Source organism: Ixodes scapularis, unplaced genomic scaffold, assembly GCF_016920785.2.
Source record: "Ixodes scapularis isolate PalLabHiFi unplaced genomic scaffold, ASM1692078v2 PGA_scaffold2__306_contigs__length_199485367, whole genome shotgun sequence".
In the NCBI taxonomy this organism is placed as follows: domain Eukaryota; kingdom Metazoa; phylum Arthropoda; class Arachnida; order Ixodida; family Ixodidae; genus Ixodes; species Ixodes scapularis.
Window position 1 is genome coordinate 29858559 of NW_024609857.1, and position 23557 is coordinate 29882115.

Below are 23557 nucleotides of genomic sequence, written 5' to 3' on the forward strand. Positions count from 1 at the left end.
GCACCCCGTTGCCTTCGTTTGAATCCGCCACCTTTCGCCCTTGTGCGCAACCCTATCAATAATGAACGCGAGCGCGAATTTACCTTTAATTATTCGAGCCGCGAGAGCGCTCTGTTTTCCCTCTTCCACTTTCTCTCTTACCGCTCATTCACACTGGAAGCGGATCCGCGTTCGCAAAGCGGTTGCGAACGCGGTTGTGTAAAGATCCAGTACAATTGCACGCGCACTTGATGTCATTGAGTGCGCGTGCAATTGCACTGGATCTTCAGACAACCGCGTTTGCCATCGCTTTGCGAACGCGGATCCGCTTCAAGTGTGAATGAGCAGTCACTCTCTCCCCAACACACACCCTCTCAGGTAATTATTTCCAGCTTTGAATGCGAGGTTTCTTTTCCCTAAAGGGTCCTTCGCGAGGATAAGATTAAGCCTCTTTCGACTTCGGTACTTCTTTGTTCTTCTTTAATGCGGAACATTTATCGGGCCAGCTTCGACGACGCGATGAAGTTACAGGGTCGCACGACTCCGTAACGTCATGCCCAAGGCGCTCTAAATCCGTGGAATTGGTAGATGATTTGTGACGTTGCGTTCCACTGTGTCGTCAGGTGACGTCGTGAGGCCACGTAACGGGACACAATAACGTCACGCAACCCCGTGACGGAACGTGACGTTATGCGTCACGTTCCGTCACCAAAGTTTCTCCGCTTAATTTAGCGATAAAATATCTCCGCTAAACGTCAAGGCGTCGCAGAGCGTCATGCTGCTACGTGACGTCCCATGACACCATGACGTGACGCAGTGACGTCAGACGACACTTACATGTGTTCTGATATCGCGAGAACGACCCACGCGAAACATACGCACCCGTGTGCCCTCCGAGAAGCCTCGCCAATAGGAGTTTTCGTTGATACATTTCACCGTCTCGCAATGCTCTCCGCAACCCGCTACGGTACCCGGAACTTTATACAGCCAAGCCCATCGGCGCGCAGGCGCAGTAGCGGCTTCTTCGTTTGCAGAGGGTTTAGCGGAGGGGGAAACGGTCACCGTAAAGGATAGACCAGAAATTACGGCGATGCACGAGGTTAGGGAGAAGAGGGGTTTTCACTGATGTTACTCTCGAGCCGCGCAGTCACACTGCCGATACATCTGACGAAATACCATGCCGTAAGTAGACTGTAAAGGGACGTTTAGGTAAGCGTTGCTCTGCTCCACGTATACTGCACTACCGGAGCCCCGCGCGTACCGCACTATGCCGCGGTTTGCGCGCTTAAAAGCATGCTTCTTCAAAGGCCGGTTGTGCGGTACGCGGAACACGATAACGTATTGCTAAAAGCCCCCAAAATGATACAACTATCCGCGGACTATGCTTCATCCGTGTTCGAAGCACGTTTCCCCGAAACTAACCAAACCAACCACCTATTTCCAGTTGCACTAAGAGCAAATTCGACTCGTGTTCCTAGAAATAATTTATTTGGGTATCCCCCCGCCTCCCCCCCCCCCCCCCCCCCCCCCCCGTTTATTAGCTGCTTTTGTTTCCACTAAAAGTGTTTAAGAGTTTATTCGTTCTGTTTCCTCGCTTTATATGACAATGGCCTCCAGTTTGTCCCCCCAGTTTGTGTAATGCCCGAAAGGGCCTTCGAGGTTTATTTGACGATAATGCTGATGACTATATATATCTGCTTCAGACGTGTCTGCAGGAATTGTTTGTATGACCAGTGTGACGAGACCACCGTACACGCAGACACCCCTTAAACAATAGAGCGTTTTAGAGAACCGTCTTTGCCCATCCGATTCGGTACGACGTGCCCTCTGGTACGAACCGCGCATGTGCGAGGCTTGTGTGGTAGCGCGTGCGCAGCGCATACCGGAGGGCCCATCGTACCCTATCGGATGTGACAAAACGGTTTCCCAAAGTCAACTAGTGTCTGCAAACTGTCTTTTGCGTGACCGTATTAGCAAGTATGGGCACGGCTCGGAACCGTGCGCGGTTTCGACGGAAGTGTAGTTCCAGGTTAAGCGGCAGACTTCAGGCGATTACCTGTCTGTTACAACAAAAGAAACGGCTGGAGAGACTCCAGCCCCGAATTTCCAGAGAGAAATGACGTCAAAGAGCGACTAATTACGAACGTACGATTTTTCTGACATCACGCGAACGAAAAAAATCTGTCAGCACCTCTGGTTTTTTTTTCTTGTTTTTTTTTTTTTTAAGGTTGGCATTCGCGCAAATAGAGTGCGTTCTTTTTCGTGGTTTGCGCCATCCTTGGGGGATTTATCGTTACAGTATTAAAATTCGCTTTTATCGCTTCGTTCACTTACTTACATGTTCGTGCCTGTCTGTAGTTTCAAATAAATTGTTTCATCCCTTGTCTCAATCTTAAATAGTATAAAAGAAATAAAGAAAAAGATGCTATACACAGTCAAAAAACATTCCTCTCCAAAGAAATAAAAAGAAACTGTTTTTTTTTTGTATATATATATATATATATATATATATATATATATATATATATATTATATATATATATATATATATAGACGACAGTGAATCGATTCTTTGAATACCACCTACGAAAAAATTTATTGTTCTCCGTAACGTCTGTTAGTAGAATCATCGTATTTTTGAGCACGTACTCTCCAATAAAAATAAATACAAAAAAAGTACACTAGGATAGCGACCAGAGAACTTTTAATTTGCATACTCCATTCTTCTTCATGTGTTCTTTAAACACGGACGTATATGCATAGTAAGCGTGCCAGGCAGCTGACACAATCATCGAAACCTATCTTCGTGTGTTTGCGTATTCGTTTGTACAACTTTTGGAGTTCTATACTCGGATTTGATAAGTGCACCAAGGATAAAGTAAGGGCTAGCGATTTTTTTGCAAATCAATAATGAGTATGACAGGATATAACATACCATCATCGACAAGCAAAAAACAAAAGAAAAAAAGAAAACGCGATGTAGGTGATGGAAAAAGAAACGTTTTTTTCGGGAATTGCGACAACTTGTTGGGGAATTCAAGGATGGGTTGACGAAGATGGAGAACGGAACATTTGCTTTTTACGAAACGTCCATGTGCGTTTGGCCGGCACCCGTCCTCTCGGGAGTTGCGAGAATTCGGACTTTGCATGTTTCGTCATATCGCTCCGGACGAGATGGGCGGGATAGATTTGGGGGCTCAGGACCGTACGCTTGGAACTATATACCGTTTTGGGTATAGCCCCCGCAACGTACGTGCTCCTCGGTTAACCACCCGGCGTCGGAAGCCGTTCTTGATACCGTAAAATGCCGAAATAAACAAATAAAACGAAAAGTGTTATATTCGTTTCTTTTTTTCCCCTCTCTCTCTTTTAACTTAAAGATGTGATTGATCTCAGAGTTCCGACATACGTTGGACAATGCTGCTCGCGAGGTAGGTACTTCGGATAAAGAAAGTCAAGAAAGGCGACGAAAAAAACAACAAAGAAAGAAAGAAATAGATATAAAAATAACGGGCGAATAAAATAAAAACAAGTATAAAATGAGACGGATAGGCACGAAGAAAAGGGGGAAAGAAAAAAACTAATTAAAAATAAATGCAGAAAGAGAAAAAAAAAACGAAGCTGAAATATAAAAAAAAAACGTTGTGGTGATTGTATTGTTACTGAAAGCTGAAGAAACGAAAGAGGCCTGGCTTATTATGTTAATTCACGATGCTTGCTTCGTGATTGGTTCTTCGGCGTTCCTTTCGCCAAGTTCCGTAATCTGATTGGCTGGGGAGCGCAAGTTCGTCTGCTTCTTGGACAGGGGTTGCGGTGACGTGAGAGCGACGCCGAGCACTGATGGGCCTTGATTGAAAGGATAGTGGGCAGGCCTTAATGCTAGATACCTTGAGGTCTACCCACTATTTCTCTTTCAATCAGCCAATAAGTCAACCATTTCGTCGTTTACCCTGAGACTGGTTTTTTTTTTAGAAGAGCAGGGTAAACGACGAAATGGTTGACTTCCACCAGCTAGCCTGTACTTTGACTCTTTTCTCGCCAATAAGTGTTTGGCGTCGTCCTGAAGTTACCGCACCCCTTGCGCAAAAAGCAGACGGCGTTATGATTGCGTATACGTTCAGTGACCATTTTGTGTTTTGTTGACAGCTCTGGAACGACCTTTGTTTCTAAGTAAGGCAACGTGGCGTGTCTATATGTATTTGTTACAGCATGTTTATCGTGAGATCGACTATGCGCGACTAAAAGTGAAATCACTTAAGAAGTATGTAAAGAGATACAGCGATAAAAGCGAAACACGTCTGTCACTGGAGGCTTAAAGGGTACTCCGGCGATTTTTGGAGCTACCCCGACTAACTGTAATATCGGAGTCACTGGCCCTCAATGTTGTATACGATCCTCAAAAAACAAGAAAAAAGGAACGAAAGCGTGTTTCTTCTGATTTTTGGAGCGGTTTAAGCAATGGAACGTATCGTTACATATGCGTTACGTTTGTAGTTTGCTAATTACCATATTTATTTAAATCAAACAGAGGTTTTTTTAATCTAACCGTTAGTAGTCAACATACTAGTTTGTACGTCGTCATGGAAGGGCAACAGGAGAAGAAAACAAGCGGAAGCAGGGTTTCATTTGTTGATATATTCAAGTTTAAAATCTCAGCTTTTAACTATATTCATGTTTGTAGTGGACGTTTCAGACGGGCCGAATGTACTTTTACCCAACATTGTACGAGCGTTTTACAGAAACCTCACACGTTTCAATTGAACTATGTCCCTTGTTCGAACCTAAAAACAGTTGCCTCTCGATGTTGCTGTCCGCAAGGATGAGCAAGTGGAGGAAAGGGTAGGCCTTTTGGAAGGTCAGTCTTAAAAACTACAAATACTTCTTTGCAAGGTTGGCTTTGTTGTTCATTTTGAAAGAGGGGGGGGGGGGGGGGGGGGGGGCAAGAGAAAAAACACAGTTTTTTTGTGTATCTTTTAATGATAAAAAAAACTGCTCCGACTTTACTCAACAAGATTAACAATTTAATCAAACGTTTCGTCTCCCATGCAGGAAACATCGTCAGTGAAACCTACAAGCAGGAATTATTACAAGCAGTTTCCTGCTTGTAGGTTTCACTGACGATGTTTCCTGCATGGGAGACGAAACGTTTGATTAAATTGTTAATCTTGTTGAGTAAGTCGGAGCAGTTTTTTTTATCATTATGATTCCCGGCTTTTGGAATATTTTTGCATGTATCTTTTAAGTGACCAATGTTCGGGATACAAAGGTGCGTTCGATGTCTGGCCATCTGTGATCTCGTTGTAACTGTAGGTCTCGTTATGGAAGTTCACAAGTGGCTGTAGTCGGCCTTAGATTTCTGGGTGTATGAGGATTCGTGGAACCAAAGAAAGTAGCTGAGTTTGAAACAACCCTCTTTCTTTGTCTTTTCTCGCGACTAAAAGCCTTGCTTTTTGTACCGCAGTTTCGGGCACTCAAAAAAGAATCAATGTCCATCAGCTCTCCTGCACCCGAAACTGTTAGCAAGCGAGGACCACACAAAATAATCCATACGATTAGTAGCCAAAAAGGTAACGAGATCCTGCACTTTATACTTTCAAAATTTCCCCGTTCGAAATATAATAAAAATAGCCCCACTGGATGGAAAAAAAGGAACGCCGTTACTCTTTTTGTTCCAGTAAAAATGTAAACCGTACCCGTTCCAGTTCCAGCGATGCAAAATGGAACGGCGGCGTTCTTCGTTCCTCCTAAAAGGAACGCGTTCCAGGAACGCCGTTCCTTGGAACGCCGTTCCGTACAACACTGCTGGCCCTGAACCATTCCGGTGTGCTATCATTAGTATCGCACAATTCAGAATAGTTATTGTGAAACCGGCAGGTGAAAATAAGGCCAAAAACTAATATTCAAATATACCCGCGCTTTTAAGCGTCGTGACGTCAGTGGAAGGCAGGCTTGCAGGTCGAGCGGGCAGTCTAGAACTGGACTATGCCAAGCATTTGTTTTGCACTGCTGAGCGGATGCTAGAGCGAGCTTCCACAAGCATTAATTTGAAACCACGAAACTGCTTGTAATAAGTTGGGAACAATGTCTATTAATCTCTTTGTGCTCTGTCCAATCTCGTTCGGTTCAAGTTCTGCGAATGTTGCCTCGACTATTCGTCTAATAAAATCCCCGGCCTGCTCGCCCTCTACACTTATCCCCTCTTGTGTGGTCAATAAACAATGGAACCCTTCTGGTTCTTTTTCCTGTGCATTAATGGGCTCCCAGAACATTTTTGTTGCATTCCTATTATTTTGATTTACCTCCATCATCCACTCCACTCCATCTCTACCAATCATGGCCTGGATTAGAGCGGATGCCTCTTTTTTTTTTTTGTTGAAATGTATTTCAGCTCGATGCTACCTCAGCGGGTGTGTCTCCCCTTTTATTCGCCTTTCTGAGTTCCCTTGAGGCCTCTTATCGCCCTGCTATGGCCGCCTTAACTTCACTGTCCCACCAGCTTTTTGGTGTGTGTTTTCGTAGCCTTCGTCCTCTCTGTTTGATTGTGAACTTCTCTAACTTTCTTCTAAAAGTGTTAAAGGAGCTGTGCAACGATTTTAACGTTGAAAGAATTGGCATCTTCTGCTTTTGATATTGTTCACTGTGTCACAAATGGCAGAAAACACACCTCCTTTCATCGGAATGCTGCGATTCCGCCGCGTAATAGCGAGGCAAAACTTGGAATATTTCCCGACCTGCAGCCACGAGCGGCGGCCATGAGAAACAAGCGGCGTGACGTCGCTTGGGTAGTTGTAATAAAGATAGCAAGTTGTGTGAATACCTGCTCGATAAAAGGTAACTTTTCTATAAATCTTGTCGTTCCAACATATATATAAATGCATCAAAACCCTGGTATCATCGACAAAACTTTTATTATACGGAGTTTTAGTGGCGCCATCTATGCTAGGTCCACAAGACCGCGAATAGCCGCCAGAAGCCGGAGGGGGAGGGGGACAGCGCCGGACGGGCAAGGACGGGTATGGCCGGACCCGGATGAGACTTTCCTCCTTTCACCGTATATTTCGCGGGGCGCCCGCCAGCACGTGGTCACGCGGTCGCGAGCGGATGAGTTCTCGCTGCTGGCTGATGGCTCTAAAGAGAGAACTTTTCCGGAACCCCGCGTCTTCTCAAGTGACGTCACTGCGCACGTGACCCGGAAGACGATGTACGAGTTGAGAGGCGGCAAAAACCTGGATCTTTTTCATTTTTTTAAATAAAAACTAGGGTATCCAGGCAAAATCTGTTTTCTGTAGTTCACTACAGAAGTGTCAGGCATCAACTTCCACAATTATTTAAGCAAAGCCCTGAAATTGTTGCACAGCTCCTTTAATCGCTGTTGTCTGGATACTATAGTCTCATATCGTACTAATACTTCTTGTAGTCGAGCATCGTTTAGGGGCGAGATGCTTTCTCGTTCAAGAATTTCTTTCTCTGGTTCTGGTGCACCAAACATAATTTTAAGTCACCTTCGAGGACTTTCCAAACTTTTCGTGCCTTCTTCATCTAATTCCATGAGTACTAATTTGTTATACACTTTGCTAGACATTAGACAGTAAACAATTGTTGAGTGCGGATTGTTTCTCCCCCGCGTTACTTTTCCGTCGCAATTTACTTGCGCTTTAACAAGCACTAGGTCAAGAGCATCGCAGAATTCTTGTAGCATCCTCCATGCGAAATCTGCATGTTTGTCGAAGATGCGTGTCAGACGGCGTTCTAAAGATCCTTTTCACTGAGCTCCTTTATAAAATCGGCCAATCTGCTGGCGATGTTGAGTGCGCAGGTGCCCTACGACGTGCGCTGGTTCGCCGATTTTATAAAGGAGCTTAGTGAAAAGGATCTTTAGAGTGCCGTCTGACACGGGTATAAGTGTGCATTCATGTCTCCTAAGAGAATCATTTCCGATTAGTTCCAATTTCTCCAACATCGTTGGAAATACACGTGAAGTGCTGTGCATTTTCCTCTCTTTACTCAGTTCCGGTTCTCAAATATACAAATCCTATGAGCGTACATGCGAACCTCCGACGTTACGTTTTAGCCACGTATGTTCTCTGCAGCTTTCCCCTCACCCTTTCCCAGCCCTTTCCCGTCGCTAGGACTCCCAATTTACCTCCTTTCCGTTCCCCTTTACATCACTTGCCTCCCACCCAGAAATAGCCTGCCAAGTAGGTTAGTTCCTCCACATCTCTAAGATGCGTCCTCTGTCAATCCATACACTACAAAATCTTCATAATTTAATTGTTCCGCAATATCTTCCCACTTCATTCCATTCCTGACCCCCCCCCCCCCCCCCCCCCCCCTGCATGTTTATAAATCTTATATTGAGTTGCTTCTTTTTCTTTTCGAAAAGCTTCCTCCCGACCAACAACAACAAAAAAAAAAAAAAAAAGAAATGACGCTCACGCCACTTTTTTATTGTTGCCAAAAAATCTTTAACGTAAAAAAAAAAAAAAAAATCACGGTGAGGATTAGGGTTGCGAAATCAATAACTACGTGACAGAAAAAAAAATATTTCGGCCCTTTATTTGAGTTGCCATTTCAGCGATGTTTGTTTGTCTGTTTAGGAAATTTACAGGCCAATCAGAGACTACCAAGAAGACGCCGGAGTACCTCTTTAAAACATAATTTTAAAGATTCGTTTTTCCAAACTTAAAACAAGGTAAAAAAACAAAAAAAAAAAAACAGTGTGTTGCAGGTGTTTTACGAAGCTTTTTTTTAAATTTATTTTCTTGACTTCTCAACATTCGCGTTAGCCGCGAATACAGGATACCAAAATCCTCGATAATACATTACCACAATCAAACCCACGAATTCGCATTTTTTTTTCTTCTCCGAATGATAGTACGCCTTTCTAGCAGAAGCTCCTAAATTTTCCGGAACAAGCGGCGGACCGAGCATTGATTTCCCCGTATTCGCGGTAGCCCCGGAGGTCGATAGCATCGACGCATTTATCAACCCATCTCTCCAAACCAGGCAATCCGTACGCCCTGGCACAAAGTGGTACTACCTCACCACTGCCCTCTCCCGATTCGCAACCTTTATACACCACCACTTTCTCTCCGCTTTTATCTCTTTCTCGCGGCGTAGACGTACACACGTATAGACAAAGACAGACGGAGCTATATATATATATAAAAAATGTATACGTCAAATAAAACTAACGGCAAGTATTTCCAGGAAAAAAAGGACACACCGACTAGGTGATTTGTTCCATGGGTTAGGACAGGAGCCCAATGGTGGAGCAGCAAACACTTTCCCGTAAAATAAGCGATGGCTTCCGAAGAACATGTTAATGGCAAACGTAAAACAAAATGAAACGTGAAATGAGTACGCCCTCCGGTACGATCTGCCTTGTTTCCAACGCCTCTTCCAGGGAATATTTTGTCATGTGACGTGCAAAGAAGCAAGGTGATACACCCGATTCGGAGAAGGCGGCCAACGAACTAAATCACGTGTATTGAATCATCACCATGGTTTCGGGTTGTGTTGAGCGCCCACGTATTCCTCGTGATCGCGTGGTCGATTTATTGGTCCTAACCAGAATCCCTTCGAAATACCGAAGAATGCTACTTAAATTTTCTAGAAACACCGGACCGGTCGGTACAAAGAAGCTACAAGCTCGGACTAAATATCCAGCTTTTCTGCTAACATAGATGGCATACTGCCTTCGAAACTTGAACATAGAACGCCCCGCCCCCCTACGGATGAACTTTAAAAAGAGGCACCCGTGAAAAGCCCTTTTGTTGCAACGGCCCCTGACACGCACGTCCAATTTACTATAACGGGCGCGAGCATTGAAAGATCTCCACGCGTGTGAGGCGTTTAAGCGGCCAATGCCATTTGAAAACTTTCCAGTGCAGCCGCCAAGTCAGTGGCCCCGTTAGAAGTCAACCGTCGTCTCATAAAGGTCATTTCATCCCGATGGCAACTTACTTTATATTCATTTTTAAGGCAGCGCAACATGAACGAGCCCAAAATTAGAGCATTCCATGAACCGGGTGCTAAGAAAGGCATTACAGTAGTACTCGCGAAAAGTATTGCGTTAAACGTTTTCAGTGATCTAAATCGCTTTCGTTTCTCTTTCCGCCGCCATTTATTTTTCCTTCTTTTCTATCGCGCGCAGTTCGAGTTAAGCCTCTATCAAAAGCGTGTTACTCCTTTGTAAGTAAGCGCAAATTTCGACGAACTTTTCTCTACGATTGAACTTCAGCACCGGGCGTATACTTCGGTCGTACACCTCGCCTCCGGGGCAAATTGAAGTGAGCTACACAGGTGAACGTGACAAATAATAAAGAAGGGCTTTTCTTGTTTCTCGATTGTGACACGGTTTTATCGAGTTATTCTGCCGTGGAAAACCTTAACAAGAAGGTGGACTGTTCTTTATGCACGGACGACGACAGAAGCACTTTAATAGACGGCGCCGCAGAGTCAATGATTTCTCGTTCGCCCCGCGGCGGGCTTCAAAGACTCATACGTGTGCGTCCGTGCGCGAGAGCTCACGGCCTTGTAGGGAGCCCTCCGAAAAATCGAAGGATAGTGTCACGAGCCTCTCTGAGGGCTGCTTCTTTCATTTCATTCCCAGCTCGAGATTCCGCGACGGGTAGCTTTGTCCAGCAGAGCAGCGAAATAGTTCTTGGCAACGTTTATTGCTCTGTTTCAGTTGTTTCGTTTTTCTTTTCTTCTGTACCTGCTGATCGTTTTTTTTATTTTTATTTTGTTGCTGTGCTCCTGAGGAACAAGTTTGTTTGCCTATCAATTAAATTTAACCCCCTCCCCTCCCGCCCTTGGTTTGTTTTCTTATTAATATCTGCAGCTGAGTGTATTTATGTGAAACTATTTTCAGGGAGAGGTTACGCGAGGTCGATTTCAAGAACGTAGGGGTTTGCGAGTCCTCGGCAGTTTCGTTTTTTTGGCTTGAATCACATTTCTCGGAGTCTGTTTTTCTTGGCTTATTCGATTATCCTTATCCTTTTTGTGTGTGCGTTTCGATTCTGCGAGAATAAATGTATGTCCAAGTACGAAATAAACGGCGCTCACTAAGGACTTCTTCATTTAAATAATAATGCTGTGTGTATGCTTATATGCAGCCGGAAGTTTGCCAGCCTGAGTGGGCGTCTGATGTCTCAGCTGTAGATTAGAAATTTAGCTTGTGCGGTAAAACCGATAGCCGGGAGTCTTTAGCGTGCATCACGCTGTAGTCATACACGACCGCACGCCGGTACGATGCTCATTTAGATCGAAACGGGCAGGCGTGGCGATGCAACCCAGAATCCCTGGGTTCTGCAACGCGAGCTTTCGCTCCACGTGCTCCGACGTGGTGTGCGCTGGTTCGCTCGGCCACCGATCCGCTCCTTCCATTTGGCGAACGCGAAATGGAGATATGAAAGAAGAATCGGATCTAAAAAATCGGTGGAGACAGTGCCTCTATACGCGGTGCGAGTTAGTTCGTGAATATTCATCGCTCCGAAGCGGAGAGCCATCAGGCGTTCATTATTATGAACGAGTTCTGTACTTACAGATGTTCTATACGTATACGAGCGCATTGGTTCATACCCCCGAAAAGGCCCGCGATATCATCCGAAGAAATGAAAGGAAAAAAAAAAAAAAAAAAAAACCACAATATGAATAAAGAGGAAAAGAGATGTAAAGATTGTGAGAGAAGGAAAGATACAGAAACAAGGGGAAAGAGGGGCTTGAAATATTGAACGGAACTCCCACTCAGCAGCGGATTTCGTCTGGGACTAACTTAGCGGATGGTATTTTCTTCTAAGACCATCTATGCTGCCGTGAAAAGAGAAAAGCGAAGTATAAATTAAAAACGTACAGAGAGCAGAAATGTAAAACACGAAGAACTAATCGGATGGTTACGAAACGCGCTGCCGGTTTGATCGGTCCGTATGCTACAGAACGAACCGGCAGCGCGATTTCGTAACCATATATATGCAGTGTACGCACCGTATCGCCGCATGCGTTCACTGCAGCGTACGCGTACTGGGGCGCGGTGCGTTTTGCTAACTAACAGCGGAAACGCTGCACTCCAAAGTAGTAATCGGGCTTGTGAGCTGCTGTGCTCATGCTTATATGCGCCGTATATATGTATGTGCTCGTTGTATGTGTTCAGCTGATGTGTGCGGTACGCGTGGTTGCATCTATACTTCGTCTCACCCTACGATGGACTAGAGGCAAAAGCTACGGACCGCCAGATCCAATCACGAGCCACTGAGAAATTGTGCGGTATTTCGCTTAGATACACGTTAAGTGCTCCCGTCTCGGGTCATTGATGAGGGGACGGGTAGACAGGGGTTCGAATTTAAGAGTACTGAGTGAGTCAGCAATTTTACGTGGCAAAGAAAGCTACGTTCTATAGGCTGTTTGCAGCGTCGAGGCTATAGAAATGATGCGGCTCTTTTGGATTTGGAGCATTATTCGTCCACCCCTAATCAACGTTATGCGTGTCATGGTATAGCGTGGAACGCGATTGGACCCGGCGGCCTGTGGCTTTGGGTTTTAGTCCATTGTAGGATGAGATGAGACAAAGTATAGACGCGTGATAACAAATGCTACAGAGGTGCCCGAAGTGCAATGGTAGTGTGAGCAAATAAAATTTATTTTTTGTTTGCACATGAATTGGGCGGTATTTATCGCCACTTAGCTTAGCTATACTTGTAACTACTCTGCTTGACCCTGTCACCTCGTGGTGAGTGATTCAACCTTCTTTCACGCTTCGCGATACCGTGCAACAATGAGCGAAGTAGGCATGCTTCGAATTTGTTTTTTTGAGAGTGGTTTTTGGTTTCATGAATGTTTGCCGCTCCTCCGTGATGTGCAGTGTTGCGAAGGAATTGTGACTCGAGGAATAGCAACGGTAAAACGTAAAGTGCGCGAAGTAACTGACGACGGGGAGATTAAGTGAGTGCTTTCGATACGCAAGTTTCTTTATCTGACTTCGGAAATAAATGCTGTTCGCGCAAAGCTCGTGGTACGCTTTTATTGGCCGCTCCTCTCGCCCCGTACACGAGGACGTACACGAAGAGGCTTAACGAGGACGTGGCGTCTTCGTTAAGCCTGATTGAGCTCGATTTGCTCGATTCGGGGCCGCCATAAAGAGATGCAGACGGCGGAGGACCTTTGCTCCCCTGCTTTCAGGGACGAAAGTTTTTTTCTTTTTCTGAAGGAACCTATGTGTCAAGATCGTTCCTCTCTTTAGGGAGGACTATATAGACACTTTTTTCTAAGAGTGTACAGCAATTGCGTACAGTTCGCCGATAAACCGGCGAAGACGACAAGCGTGCGCCCGTTTCGGCGGCTGAATCAATCAAGCCAGTCAGCTGGCCGCAGAGCTAGTCAAGTCGATTCTCGAGCAACTTCCGGCTGTCAACTCGCGAGCTGATTGGCCGGCACTGCGCCGTGCGCTTCCGGATACGTTACGCCGAAATACGCCGGAGCGACAAGATCTGTCTCGGTCGGAACGCCGAATATGCGCGAATTTAGGCCGACCTTCAGGCGTCGAGGAAGCGCTGGTCCCGACGCCCGCTATACGTTGGGGTTACGACGGCCAAAACACCTGAAAATACGTGGAAAATACGCCCTATGTGGTTCGGCCTTAATGCAAAACATGCTCACACTGACTATTTACGATGGCATGTAGATGTCACTATAATCAAAGATTATATTACAAGTTTCATTATATGGGATATGTTCTCTTATTTACCTTCGGAAGGCCGTGAAGAAATATGTTACCTTAAAAAGCCGTGAAGAAATATGTTACTTTGGAAAGCCGTGAAGAAATATGTTACCTTTGAAAGCCGTGAAGAAATATATCCTCTCACAGCTTGGTTTGCACACCCAACAAGTGGGCGATTACTGATCAGTAGGTGATTGCTTGTCGCGAACTGGTCTGTGTTCCCCATGCAGGATAACTCGTGCTCTAGATTTTATTAGCGGGAATTTTTAAATGATGCCAAAAGAAGAACCATTTCATTGAAAATCTTTTTCTCATTTCCTAAAATTTTCCTTGCCCGTGAATTACATTATTGCATAGTCACATATTTCTTGTTTTCCTCACTTGAAAAAGTAACGATAGCTAGTTAATCAAGAAAGACCTTTTAGATTCCGACGATCAATCTATACACAGTTCCTGGCGAGAAAGAAAAAAAAAACTTCGCTGGCCTTTTTTTTTTTTTTTTTTTTTTTTAAAGAGTATAATTTTAGGCGGAAAGAAATTTGGTTTGCGTTAAATTGTGTCTTGTAAATTCCGAGCTATCGTAGTAGTAGTACTAAAACAAAATTAGGTGTGTGTTGATCCGAACATCAGTCGAGGACTGCATAATAAAACCGCTCTCGTACGCATAATTGTCAGTCCCTATTTAGACCACGATCATCTTGCTACAAACTTTCAACCTTGCTACCTTTTCGATGAGCTTGAGGTTCACAGCAAGAGGGTCCTGGGTTCGGCTCCAACAAGCTTTTTCTCGCCTAATGTTTTTTGTGAATTTTTGTGTGATAAGTAGTTACTTGGGTCCCCAAAAATGACCGAATGAGGTAATTCTGTTTAAAGAAATGCTTGGAGGTAGCCAGACACGTAGACAGGATTTTTATTCAGAAGGGCGCTCGCCCATGACAAAATGAGGTATGAGGGGGAGGAGGGAGAGAGGCCCCAGCAAAATGAAAGATTTCGGGGGATGGGGCCGGACCCCATGGAACCCCCCCCCCCCCCCCCCCCCCCCCCGTATACGTGCCTGGAGCAGACTTGTACACGTTACAGAAAAAAAAGGTAACAATTACAATTACTTCACTGTAAAAAGTAACCAATTACAATTACAATTACAGCCTCAAAAAGTAATCGAAAATTACTCTAAATTAATCGATACTTCCTACGTTACTTTTCATTCAACATTTTTTTATTACGGTAGCATAATCCTTGAGGTCTCGCGCTCAATTGTTCCGGAGAAAAAGAAGGCCTTGATAGTTTTTGCTTAGAGCTGAGTGGGTGAAGCCAAAACACCCAGTCCCTCTCGTGAAAAAAATTAATAAATAAAAAGAGCACTTTTTAAATACATTACTCTCAAGAAGCTGGATAAAGTCGCTTTTCATACCCAGACGTAATCTCCGTTTTACCAAAAAAAAAAAAAAAAAGAAAGAAAAACAGTACCCATGAAACGAATTTTGGTGAAGTGGCCTACTAATCCTCGAGGTCCCGTACTTAGTGATTTCAAATAAGAAAAACGAAAATAGACCGGAGCCTAGAGCTGAGTGACTAGAGTACATCTAACCCCCCCCCCCCCCCCTAAAAAAAAGAAATTGAGAAAAATTGTTATTAGTAATTTTGTAATTGATTACAGCAAAAAAAAGTAATCCAATTACAGGGATTGTTACTCCTCAAAGGAAGTAATTGAAGCGTTCCAAAATTACAGTAAAATGTAATCGATTACAAGTAATTCATTACTTGTAACGCGTTACGTACACTGTCTTGGAGGCAGCCATAAAACACATTCTTTGTTAAAAAAGCCAGGTTCTCAGCTTCGGGTCGCGCTCATGTTACAGATAACAGCCGAGCTCGGGCAGAAAGGGACGGATCGGGCCCGATCCGACGCTCATGAACCGTAGTTATGCAGGAGCCGGTTAGAGTCGGGTCGGGTCGGGTCGGGTCGGGTCGGGTCGGGTCGGGTCGGGTCGGGTCGGGTCGGGTCGGGTCGAGTTGGGTCGGTTTGGTTCGGGTCCACATATAAATCGATTTATCCACGAAACTATCGCGCCATTTTGAGAACAAATTTAACGGGATGATAGGAACATTTAATGGGTCCTAGCAGTATTGTTATCTCATATTTTATTTTTGGCGTGTCGTAACCCCTTTAGTCGGGCAATGGTAGTAGCTCGTTCTTACAAGAAGTCGTCACGTAAAACGTTTTCCTTCCGCCTCGGACGTACCGTATTTTCCGGACTATAGTCCGCCCCCGGTGTATAGTCCGCAGAGGAAAATTTGGGGTCAAAAATGAAAGTTTTTGCTTAGATTGTCCGCACCCGCTGCATAGTCCGCACCCATTGCATAGTCCGCACCCAGTGGATAGTCCGCACCTGGTGCTTAGTCGACACGAAATTCTTCTCATGCGCGGCACACCTTGACATATGTATGTTTTCTTAGTTCACAAAAAAAGCCTATAATATACATAAATTATCAATAACATACTCTTTTATTCACAAAATCCATCCCGTCTTGTCATAATCAACGATATTGAAAAACATAATTCCTGTATAGTCCGCACGCGTAGATAGACCGCACAGCGAGAAATTTCAACTTATAAACATGTATAGTCCGCGGACTATAGCCCGGAAAATGCGGTAATCTAATTCTATTATTCCAAGAGTACTTTACTCGGTGACAGCTTTTCTTGCATTTCCGGGGCGAGGAGGAGAGCCCGCGCACAGCTTTATTCAGCGCTCAAAATGAGAGAGGGAACGCGTGCCTGTATCCCCCCCTGCATTGCCAAGAAAATTTGTCGCCGAGCCAAGTATAGTTGACCTGTTCTCGGTCATTTCCTTCAAGGAGCATTTTTCCCAAACACCCGAAGAGCCCAAGTTTTTGCGCATTGTCACACAAAGGGCCTGGATAATTGCTAAGCAGTTGAGGAATGGCGCGAGCTTCCTAAATTGTGCACTTTCCCAACAAACGGGGGCGATATCTGCTTGTAGGCGTGTTCCCGAATAAACTTCCTAAGGGAAGGCAGCGAGGCATACCGCGAGCGGCACCTGCTTTGCTCGAGGGCGCACGAAGCCTTCTGGGTCTCAAGGCAGTTGGAATTAACTATTTATTCCGATCGTTTGTTGTTCACAATGGTTGAAGCTTACGGTTTGACCTTGCTTGACGAAAGTAGAAGGCTGGGGATCTGTTTTTCCTGTCCTTCCAGGTTTTAAATTATGTTTAACTCACTGGTGATGTGCCCGTCGCCTTGTAGCCTATGAGCCGTTCATCCCTAAGCTGACGCACTGCCGGCTTGGGGATGAATGGTGCAAGCTACATGTTTATTGGAGCAGTCACACGTTTGTCGTTCGCCACGTAACCACTCTCTCGTTCATACCCACGCGCAGAAAAAGGGACGGGGCAGGTGATTAAAGGGTGTTTGATTGGTTCTGGTTAGCTTGCAGCTCCCACCGCATTGTCAGCTTAAGGATGACCTAAGTATAGTATCGTCGTGATGATGCGACGCCGTTAATCTGTCGTGCCTGGAGTTCGTAAGCCGTTGCCTTCCAGCTATGTCTACACGTAAGCTTTTTTCCTTCGCCTTTGCAGCCCTCCTTTGTGCGCCTGTCCAGCTCTTCGTACGACGCTTTGCGCTCAGGTGGCCGTCGTTTATTTCCTCTGATGCTCTTTCACAATATGTCACCATGCAAAATAATTTTTCTCTTCTATTTTAATGCTTGAAAACAAACCTTCTAATTTAGGACAAAAGTAATTTCAAAATTAATGAGTAATTTTCTCAAAATTACTGCCTGAAATTAATTCATTACATTACTAAATTACTAGCCTAGAAAAGTAATTCATTACACTACTCATCCCTCCAAAAAGTAATTTAATTACAGTAATTCTATCACAGTAATGTCATTACTGCCATCTCTGATTGCAGGACGACCGCATTGGATGATGGCGCTGGCTTACTTCGATATGCTGCCGACAGATGGCGCAACGCGACGAGCGCGAAATGTGGCGCAGGCGCCGCGCCGCCTCGACCGACGTATCTCCGTACAAGATTCAGATTCAAAAGGCGTTTTTATTGCCACAAATATAGGGTGAGGGTGAGGGGAGTATGCCGAGTGACATCTTCGTCTGGGCATGTGGCGCTAGGAAAGAGTATGAAGGAGAAAAGAATCTACACATATACGTCCAGCTTCGCTTCTAGCACGAAGTTTAGGAGACTAAGCTGGCCGTTTTCTTTGTCTGATGGCTTCTTTGGGTGAACCCAGTCATCCAGGTTCTGGGCATATATGGGTTTGAACTTGGTCCGAATTTGTTGATAGTAGGGGCATTCCCATAAGAGATGAGTCATGCCTCCTTTTATGTTGTTCGTGCATTTGTTGCACGTGCTGGAGCGTCTTCCTTTGCTCCATGCGGCCATGCGTGCCGGAGAGCGGGTGGCGCCTGCCATGATGCGGGTGAGGAGGACCTTGTCCCTTCTTCCGATCCCTCTCGGTAGAAGGTCGGGCGTCTGGGGCAGGCGTTCCCACAATCTTGTCCTGTACCTCTCCTTGATTAGGACCCTCTCCTCGTCAGGATCATACTCTTCGTCATCACATAACGTCTTCCCATTACCGGGTGAGGCGTATCCGTGGTCGTGTGGTTGTGAGGATGTGGGTGCTCCCCCTCGCTCGCGGAAAGAAACGAGCGCCGCGCGAGCGAGTTGATGCACCTTTTCGTTGCCGGGGATCCCTGCATGGCCCGGGATCCAACCTATCTTGATGGTGGTGCCAAGTTGACGTAGTTCGGCTGCCATCTTCTTAATTTCCTTGACCTTCCTGCTTGCGCTGGAGGCTTTCTTACACTCTAGTACCGCCTCCTTGGAGTCTGTGAAGAGCCTGAGCTCCCTCGGGCGTAGGTCTTGCCGTTGATGCGCGAAGAGGTTCAAAGCCAGGAGGATGGCTTCGAGCTCTCCTCCCTTAATAGTGGTTCTTGCGGGTAGTTGGCAGCATTCCGTGACCTCCACAGCGGGGGCGAGAAACGCCGCTGCCCCAGCGGGCGTCGGCGTGTCGTCTCTTGCGTGGTCTGTGTATACTGCCAGGATCTCGCTCGGGTCGGTCCAGTGCTCCACCATCTTCCGGTGTGCCTTGGCAATCCGCTCGTTCCTTTTTTCGTCCCCTTTCTTGTCTCTAAGAGGCCTCCTTTCGGTGATGTCTGCCATGTCTTCCCACGGCGGAAGCCATTCTGGCAGGTTTGGTAGGTCTTCTAGGTTGTTGCCCAGCAGCCCCAGGATCTGTCTTCCTTGCTTTGTGTGTTGAAGTCTTTCTTCGTGCGCCACGACCCTGGCCTGGACCGTGTCCTGTAAAGTGTTGAGCTGCGCCCATTTCTCTAATTCTATCTTTTTAGTAAAAACGGGTAGGCCCGTAATCACTCTCATCGCATGCCTATTGAGTGTCTCGAGTCTTTCCCACTGAACTTTGGTTAGATTGTAGTGTCTCGCGCCATAGCAAACCCGCGATGTCACGAGTGCCTTGACCATGTTCTTGGCCACCTCTAGAGTCGCTCCCCCTCTAACGCTGCATAGTCTGCGGATGACTCCCAGCGCTGAGTGGCAATGTCTGCTTGTTTGTTGAAGCCAGATGTCCCCTGTACCAGTCTCCTCGAAGACCAGACCAAGCACTTTGACCTCTCGAGACGGGAGAATCCTTTTCCCAGCCAGCACCAGGGTCATCTTCTCCCCAATCTTTTCTGTCCTCTCCTTAAAAGGGGCTAGGACCACATACTTGGTCTTCTCCGGTGCCGCACTGAGTCCCACCTTCCGCAGGTGATTCTCGATGACGTCCAAGCCTGCTTGTAGCGTTTCTTGTTGTTGGTACAGGTCTCCGGTCTGCGTCCAAATGGTCGCGTCATCGGCGTAAACCGTTAGACCCAGTCCTTCGATCTGTTCAAGTTGGTGCGGTAAGGCTGCCATCACTATGTTAAAAAGCATTGGTGAAATCACAGAGCCCTGTGGGACACCAATTCTGTTTGTCCTCCTCCCACCTTGCTCTCGTCCGCAGCGAACCGAGTATGTGCGGCCCTCGAGAAAGCTTCGGATGAAGTTTAGGGGTCTCCCGGAGATTCCCAAGGATTGAGCTTCTCCTATGACTGCGGCATGCGGTACCGAGTCGAAGGCTTTTTTTACGTCAATAGCGACGATCGTTCTAATCATCCTTTTCTTTTTCTTGATAATATCCTTCGAAATGAGCATGAGGCTTTCCTGCGTTCCGAGCCCCGGCCTAAAGCCCGTCTGCGTAGCGTGAAAACCTCCTGTTGTTTCAAGGAACCACTCGATCCGCTTCAGAACCATCCTTTCCATTACCTTGCATGTGCAGGGTGTCAAGGATATGGGGCGATAGTTGGTGATGGATCCCTTGTCTTTTCCTGGTTTCGGAATGGGTACCACGCTGGAATGTTTCCATTCCTCCGGCAGCTTTCCTGTCGCCCAGACGTTGTTGCTTTCTTTCAGATATTCTTCTTTTGATTGATCTGGCAGATTCCTTAACATGGTCATTGTAACTTTGTCTGGCCCCGGTGCTGTATGGGCCTTTCCGACATGAAGCGCGCTTCCAGTTCCCCTGGCGTGAACGGGCTGTCCATTCCTGGGTCTGGGGCGAGCATCTCAATCATGTATGGTTTAAACCCATCTGTGGCGTCCAGTGGTGGCTGCGGAAAAAAGAGCTCTCCCGCCATTTCCGCCAGGTCCTTCTAGGGCTTGTCCATCTTTAGTGCTAAGGACTGTGTCACTCTGGTCGTCTTCTTTTTGCCCAGCATCGCTCGGCTCGTAGCCCACAAACGTTCTATTGATGTCTTTTCTGAGAGTGAAGTACAGTGGTCGAGCCAACTCCTCATTCCCAACTTTTCTGCGTACACCTTTGCTTCTACCGTCGCTCGGGTGATGTTCCTTCTATTTTCCGGTGTTCTTGTCCCTTTCCTGTACTTTTTTACGGCCTGCAGTCGTGTTGCCCAGAGTTTTAGGAGGTGCAAGTCTGGGGTGGGGGCGTCCTTGTCCACAATGCTACAGATGGTCGCCGCCTCGATCGCCTTCCTTAGCCGGGCCTCGAAGGGGGCATCCTCCGGGTCAGACTCTTCCAGCTTTTCTCGGTACTTGTCCCAATGTATCGTTCTTGTCTGTCTTTTCTTTTTCTGTTGTTCAGGCTTCCTCTTGACCGAAAATTCGAAAACGATTGGGAGATGGTCGCTTCCCCAGCTGTCTTCGAGGCATTTCCATTTCTGGTGTTGTGGGTATGGGTTGTCCACCCACGTGAGGTCCGGTGTTGTGTCCTTCTGTCCTGTTGTGCCAATTCTCGTCTTCGCTCCTTTCGGGTTGGCCAGGTGTAGCTGATATGTCGTCATCTCCTCAATCAGATCTTCTACTCCACTGCTTTTATTGTGGTACCCCCACATTGGATGATGTAGGTTGAAATCTCCTCCGTACACTTTATGGTTTCTAGGGTACATATCGTGCAGGTGAGCGATCCAACCGTTCTCTAGTTGGCGTTGCTTCTTTGAGGGCAGCGGTCTATAGTAGACAGAAGCCATCGTTATATACTTCTGTTGCCAGGAAATCTTGATAGCGACAACTTCTTGGTCGTCGGTGCAAAATTGCGTGGTGTCGATTTGGCAGCGTGGCAAGTCTGTGCTCACATAGATCATTGCTCTGCCTGTGGGATACTTCCCAAACCTTTTGTTAGTGATTGATGGGCACGAATACGCCTCGAACCCTGGTAATGCAATCTCTGTCGTGTTAGTTTCCTGCAGAAGTAGGATATCTGGGCGTTCTGATGGTACGTCGAGAAGTCGAGCCCTGAGCTCCGCCGCCCTCTTGCGCAGCCCCTGGCAATTCCACTGCAGAACTCTTAGCATGATTCTGCAGGGAAAAAGGACTTGTGGGTTGTCATGAAGTTCTCCCACTGCATGATCATCTTGTCTAGTTTCGCCTCTATGCGACCACATTTGCACTCGCCGCCGTGTGTCCCGCTGGTCTCGGACGGCTTGGGCGCTTGGCCTTGTGCAACCTTGTCTGCCCAAACCCTTTCGCTAGGCGGTACTGGGACCTTGGTGGCCCGTTCCTCGTCCCGTGCTTGTGTGTTCTGGCTGGCTTTGTTTTGAAGTCTGTATCTTGCTTGATCCTCACGCATCTTCTTGTTTGCCGCAACCTTGGTCGGGCATGCCTTGCTGCTGGTCATGTGACCTGTCTTCCTGCACTCCTGGCAAAATAGGCTCACTTCTTCACACTCCTTGTGGCCCGCTTGCTGGTCCGCGATGTCTTCTTCGTGCCTTCTTCCACACCTTCCACATACCTCTGGGTTGTAGCCAGGGTTGTAAAAGTTACTTCAAAAATGTACCTAAGATACAGTTACAGTTACTGATACGAAAATGCACCTAGGTACGTATCTAGCTACTCGCTTAAAAATGTACCTAGGTGCAGGTACAGTTACTTCAAAGGTACTTTTTATTTTCACGCCAAGTATTTTTCTCAAATTTGTCACATTATTATTAGAAGTAAATCCTTCGTATACTGGGATGTACACAAAAACAAGTTTGATAAGCATGCTTTATTGGTGTCAATGGGCCCGCCCTGTTCCCGTGCGCTAGCTACCAGCGAAGTCAAAGCTAGCGCGAGCCCAATGCTCTGTGCATTCCTGACTCGCGCGTGGGCTCGTGCAGTGTGGGCACCGTTACGGGCTCCATGCGCGCGCTTGTAGCTTCGGCTGCGCTCGCACCGAAGCTGAAGCCAAGTATAGTTGAGTTTCACAAAACTCTGGATGTAGTGCTCGTAAAGCCTCACCGTCCTCTTCGGAGCACAAAGCACTGCGCGACTCGCGCGACTGTGGTGTCTGCTCCGCGGGTGTCGCTTCTCTGCAGCGCGTCGGTGCATGCCAAGGAGCGCACTCAACGGGTTAACTCGCCGTGATCCTATCGTGACTTCGCCAGCACATCGAAAATGAATCGGAATTTTCGAAGCAAATATCAGATACTCCTGCCCAAAAAACAACTCTAATCTGAACTAAAACATTCCACAACAATGAGGGTCGTTAGATGCTGCTGCAGATACCTGAAAAGAAGTGCAGGCTGATAAAACTAAATATCCTGTACCATCAGAACTCAGTGTTACATATTTAATTGTATTTTTTTATCTGACGAGCAGATAAACTTCATTTTAAAAAATGTTTTTTTTGTGTTTAGTTTGTTGAATTTTATATATCCTGCCTTAAAAAGGCGACAGGCACTGTGTTCCTATAATAGAGATGGGCTTTATATAGCAATGCGGCATTATTTCATTTTCAAGTAATATGCCAACATATGCCGGACCCCGCTCCAAAAGGGCCACTACCTGCTCCAAAAAATATTTTGCCTGCTACAAGGCCTGCTCCAAAAGGTCAAATGGCACTTCCATCACTGTGTAAGGTTTGTTATGCTCCGTACTATGTGCGTTTACGTCCGTCAGTCGGCCAAGAGATTGACGTCGCGTCGTACGTCAGGGTAGCAACTTTTCGTGCGTACAATACGCCTGCTACTGATTTGTCGTTGTTCTCAACTGCGGATGTTCGATAACTGGGACTTAGAACTTTGCAGGACCCCCTCGAAACCGTTGTTTAAAGCCTGTCCCTGCGTCAACTCACTCTTCGTTTTCGACGTGTTTCGACCCATTCACCACTCTGACTTCACTTATATATTATATATGACGAAGTAGAGGTCCATCGGTAGCACAAGGGAAACTTTATTTTCGACGTTTCAACCGGAGTCCGGTCTTCGTCAGGAATGGGTAACAAAGAAAGGTTTGGTCATACTTATACAAAATTACGGTGCAAGTCCATTTTTCAGGGCGTCTGG

At 46.3% G+C, this 23557-nt stretch overlaps 2 protein-coding genes across 2 annotated transcripts; both read right to left on the bottom strand.

The window, feature by feature from the left end:
- Positions 1–2201: 2201 nt before the first annotated feature.
- Positions 2202–19652, bottom strand: LOC121836441. The gene is made up of 3 exons (XM_042291337.1): positions 18414–19652; positions 2318–2370; positions 2202–2256 (listed from the first exon to the last, which is right to left on the bottom strand). The coding sequence occupies exons 1-3, from the start codon at positions 19650–19652 to the stop codon at positions 2202–2204; spliced, it is 1347 nt and encodes a 448-aa protein (XP_042147271.1).
- Positions 19653–20428: 776 nt separating this feature from the next.
- Positions 20429–21376, bottom strand: LOC120839642. Its single transcript, XM_040209943.1, has one exon. The coding sequence runs from the start codon at positions 21374–21376 to the stop codon at positions 20429–20431; it is 948 nt and encodes a 315-aa protein (XP_040065877.1).
- Between the last annotated feature and the right edge of the window lie 2181 nt (positions 21377–23557).

Coding starts and splice junctions, on each gene's coding strand:
- LOC121836441 (XM_042291337.1), bottom strand. CDS start 19,652: ATGGCAGCCTTACCGCACCAACTTGAACAGATCGAAGGACTGGGTCTA. Junction 2,371..18,413: donor GGATCCCCGGCAACGAAAAG/GTGCATCAACTC, acceptor ATACTATTTAAG/ATTGAGACAAGGGATGAAAC. Junction 2,257..2,317: donor CTACAGACAGGCACGAACAT/GTAAGTAAGTGA, acceptor AAATCCCCCAAG/GATGGCGCAAACCACGAAAA.
- LOC120839642 (XM_040209943.1), bottom strand. CDS start 21,376: ATGATCTATGTGAGCACAGACTTGCCACGCTGCCAAATCGACACCACG.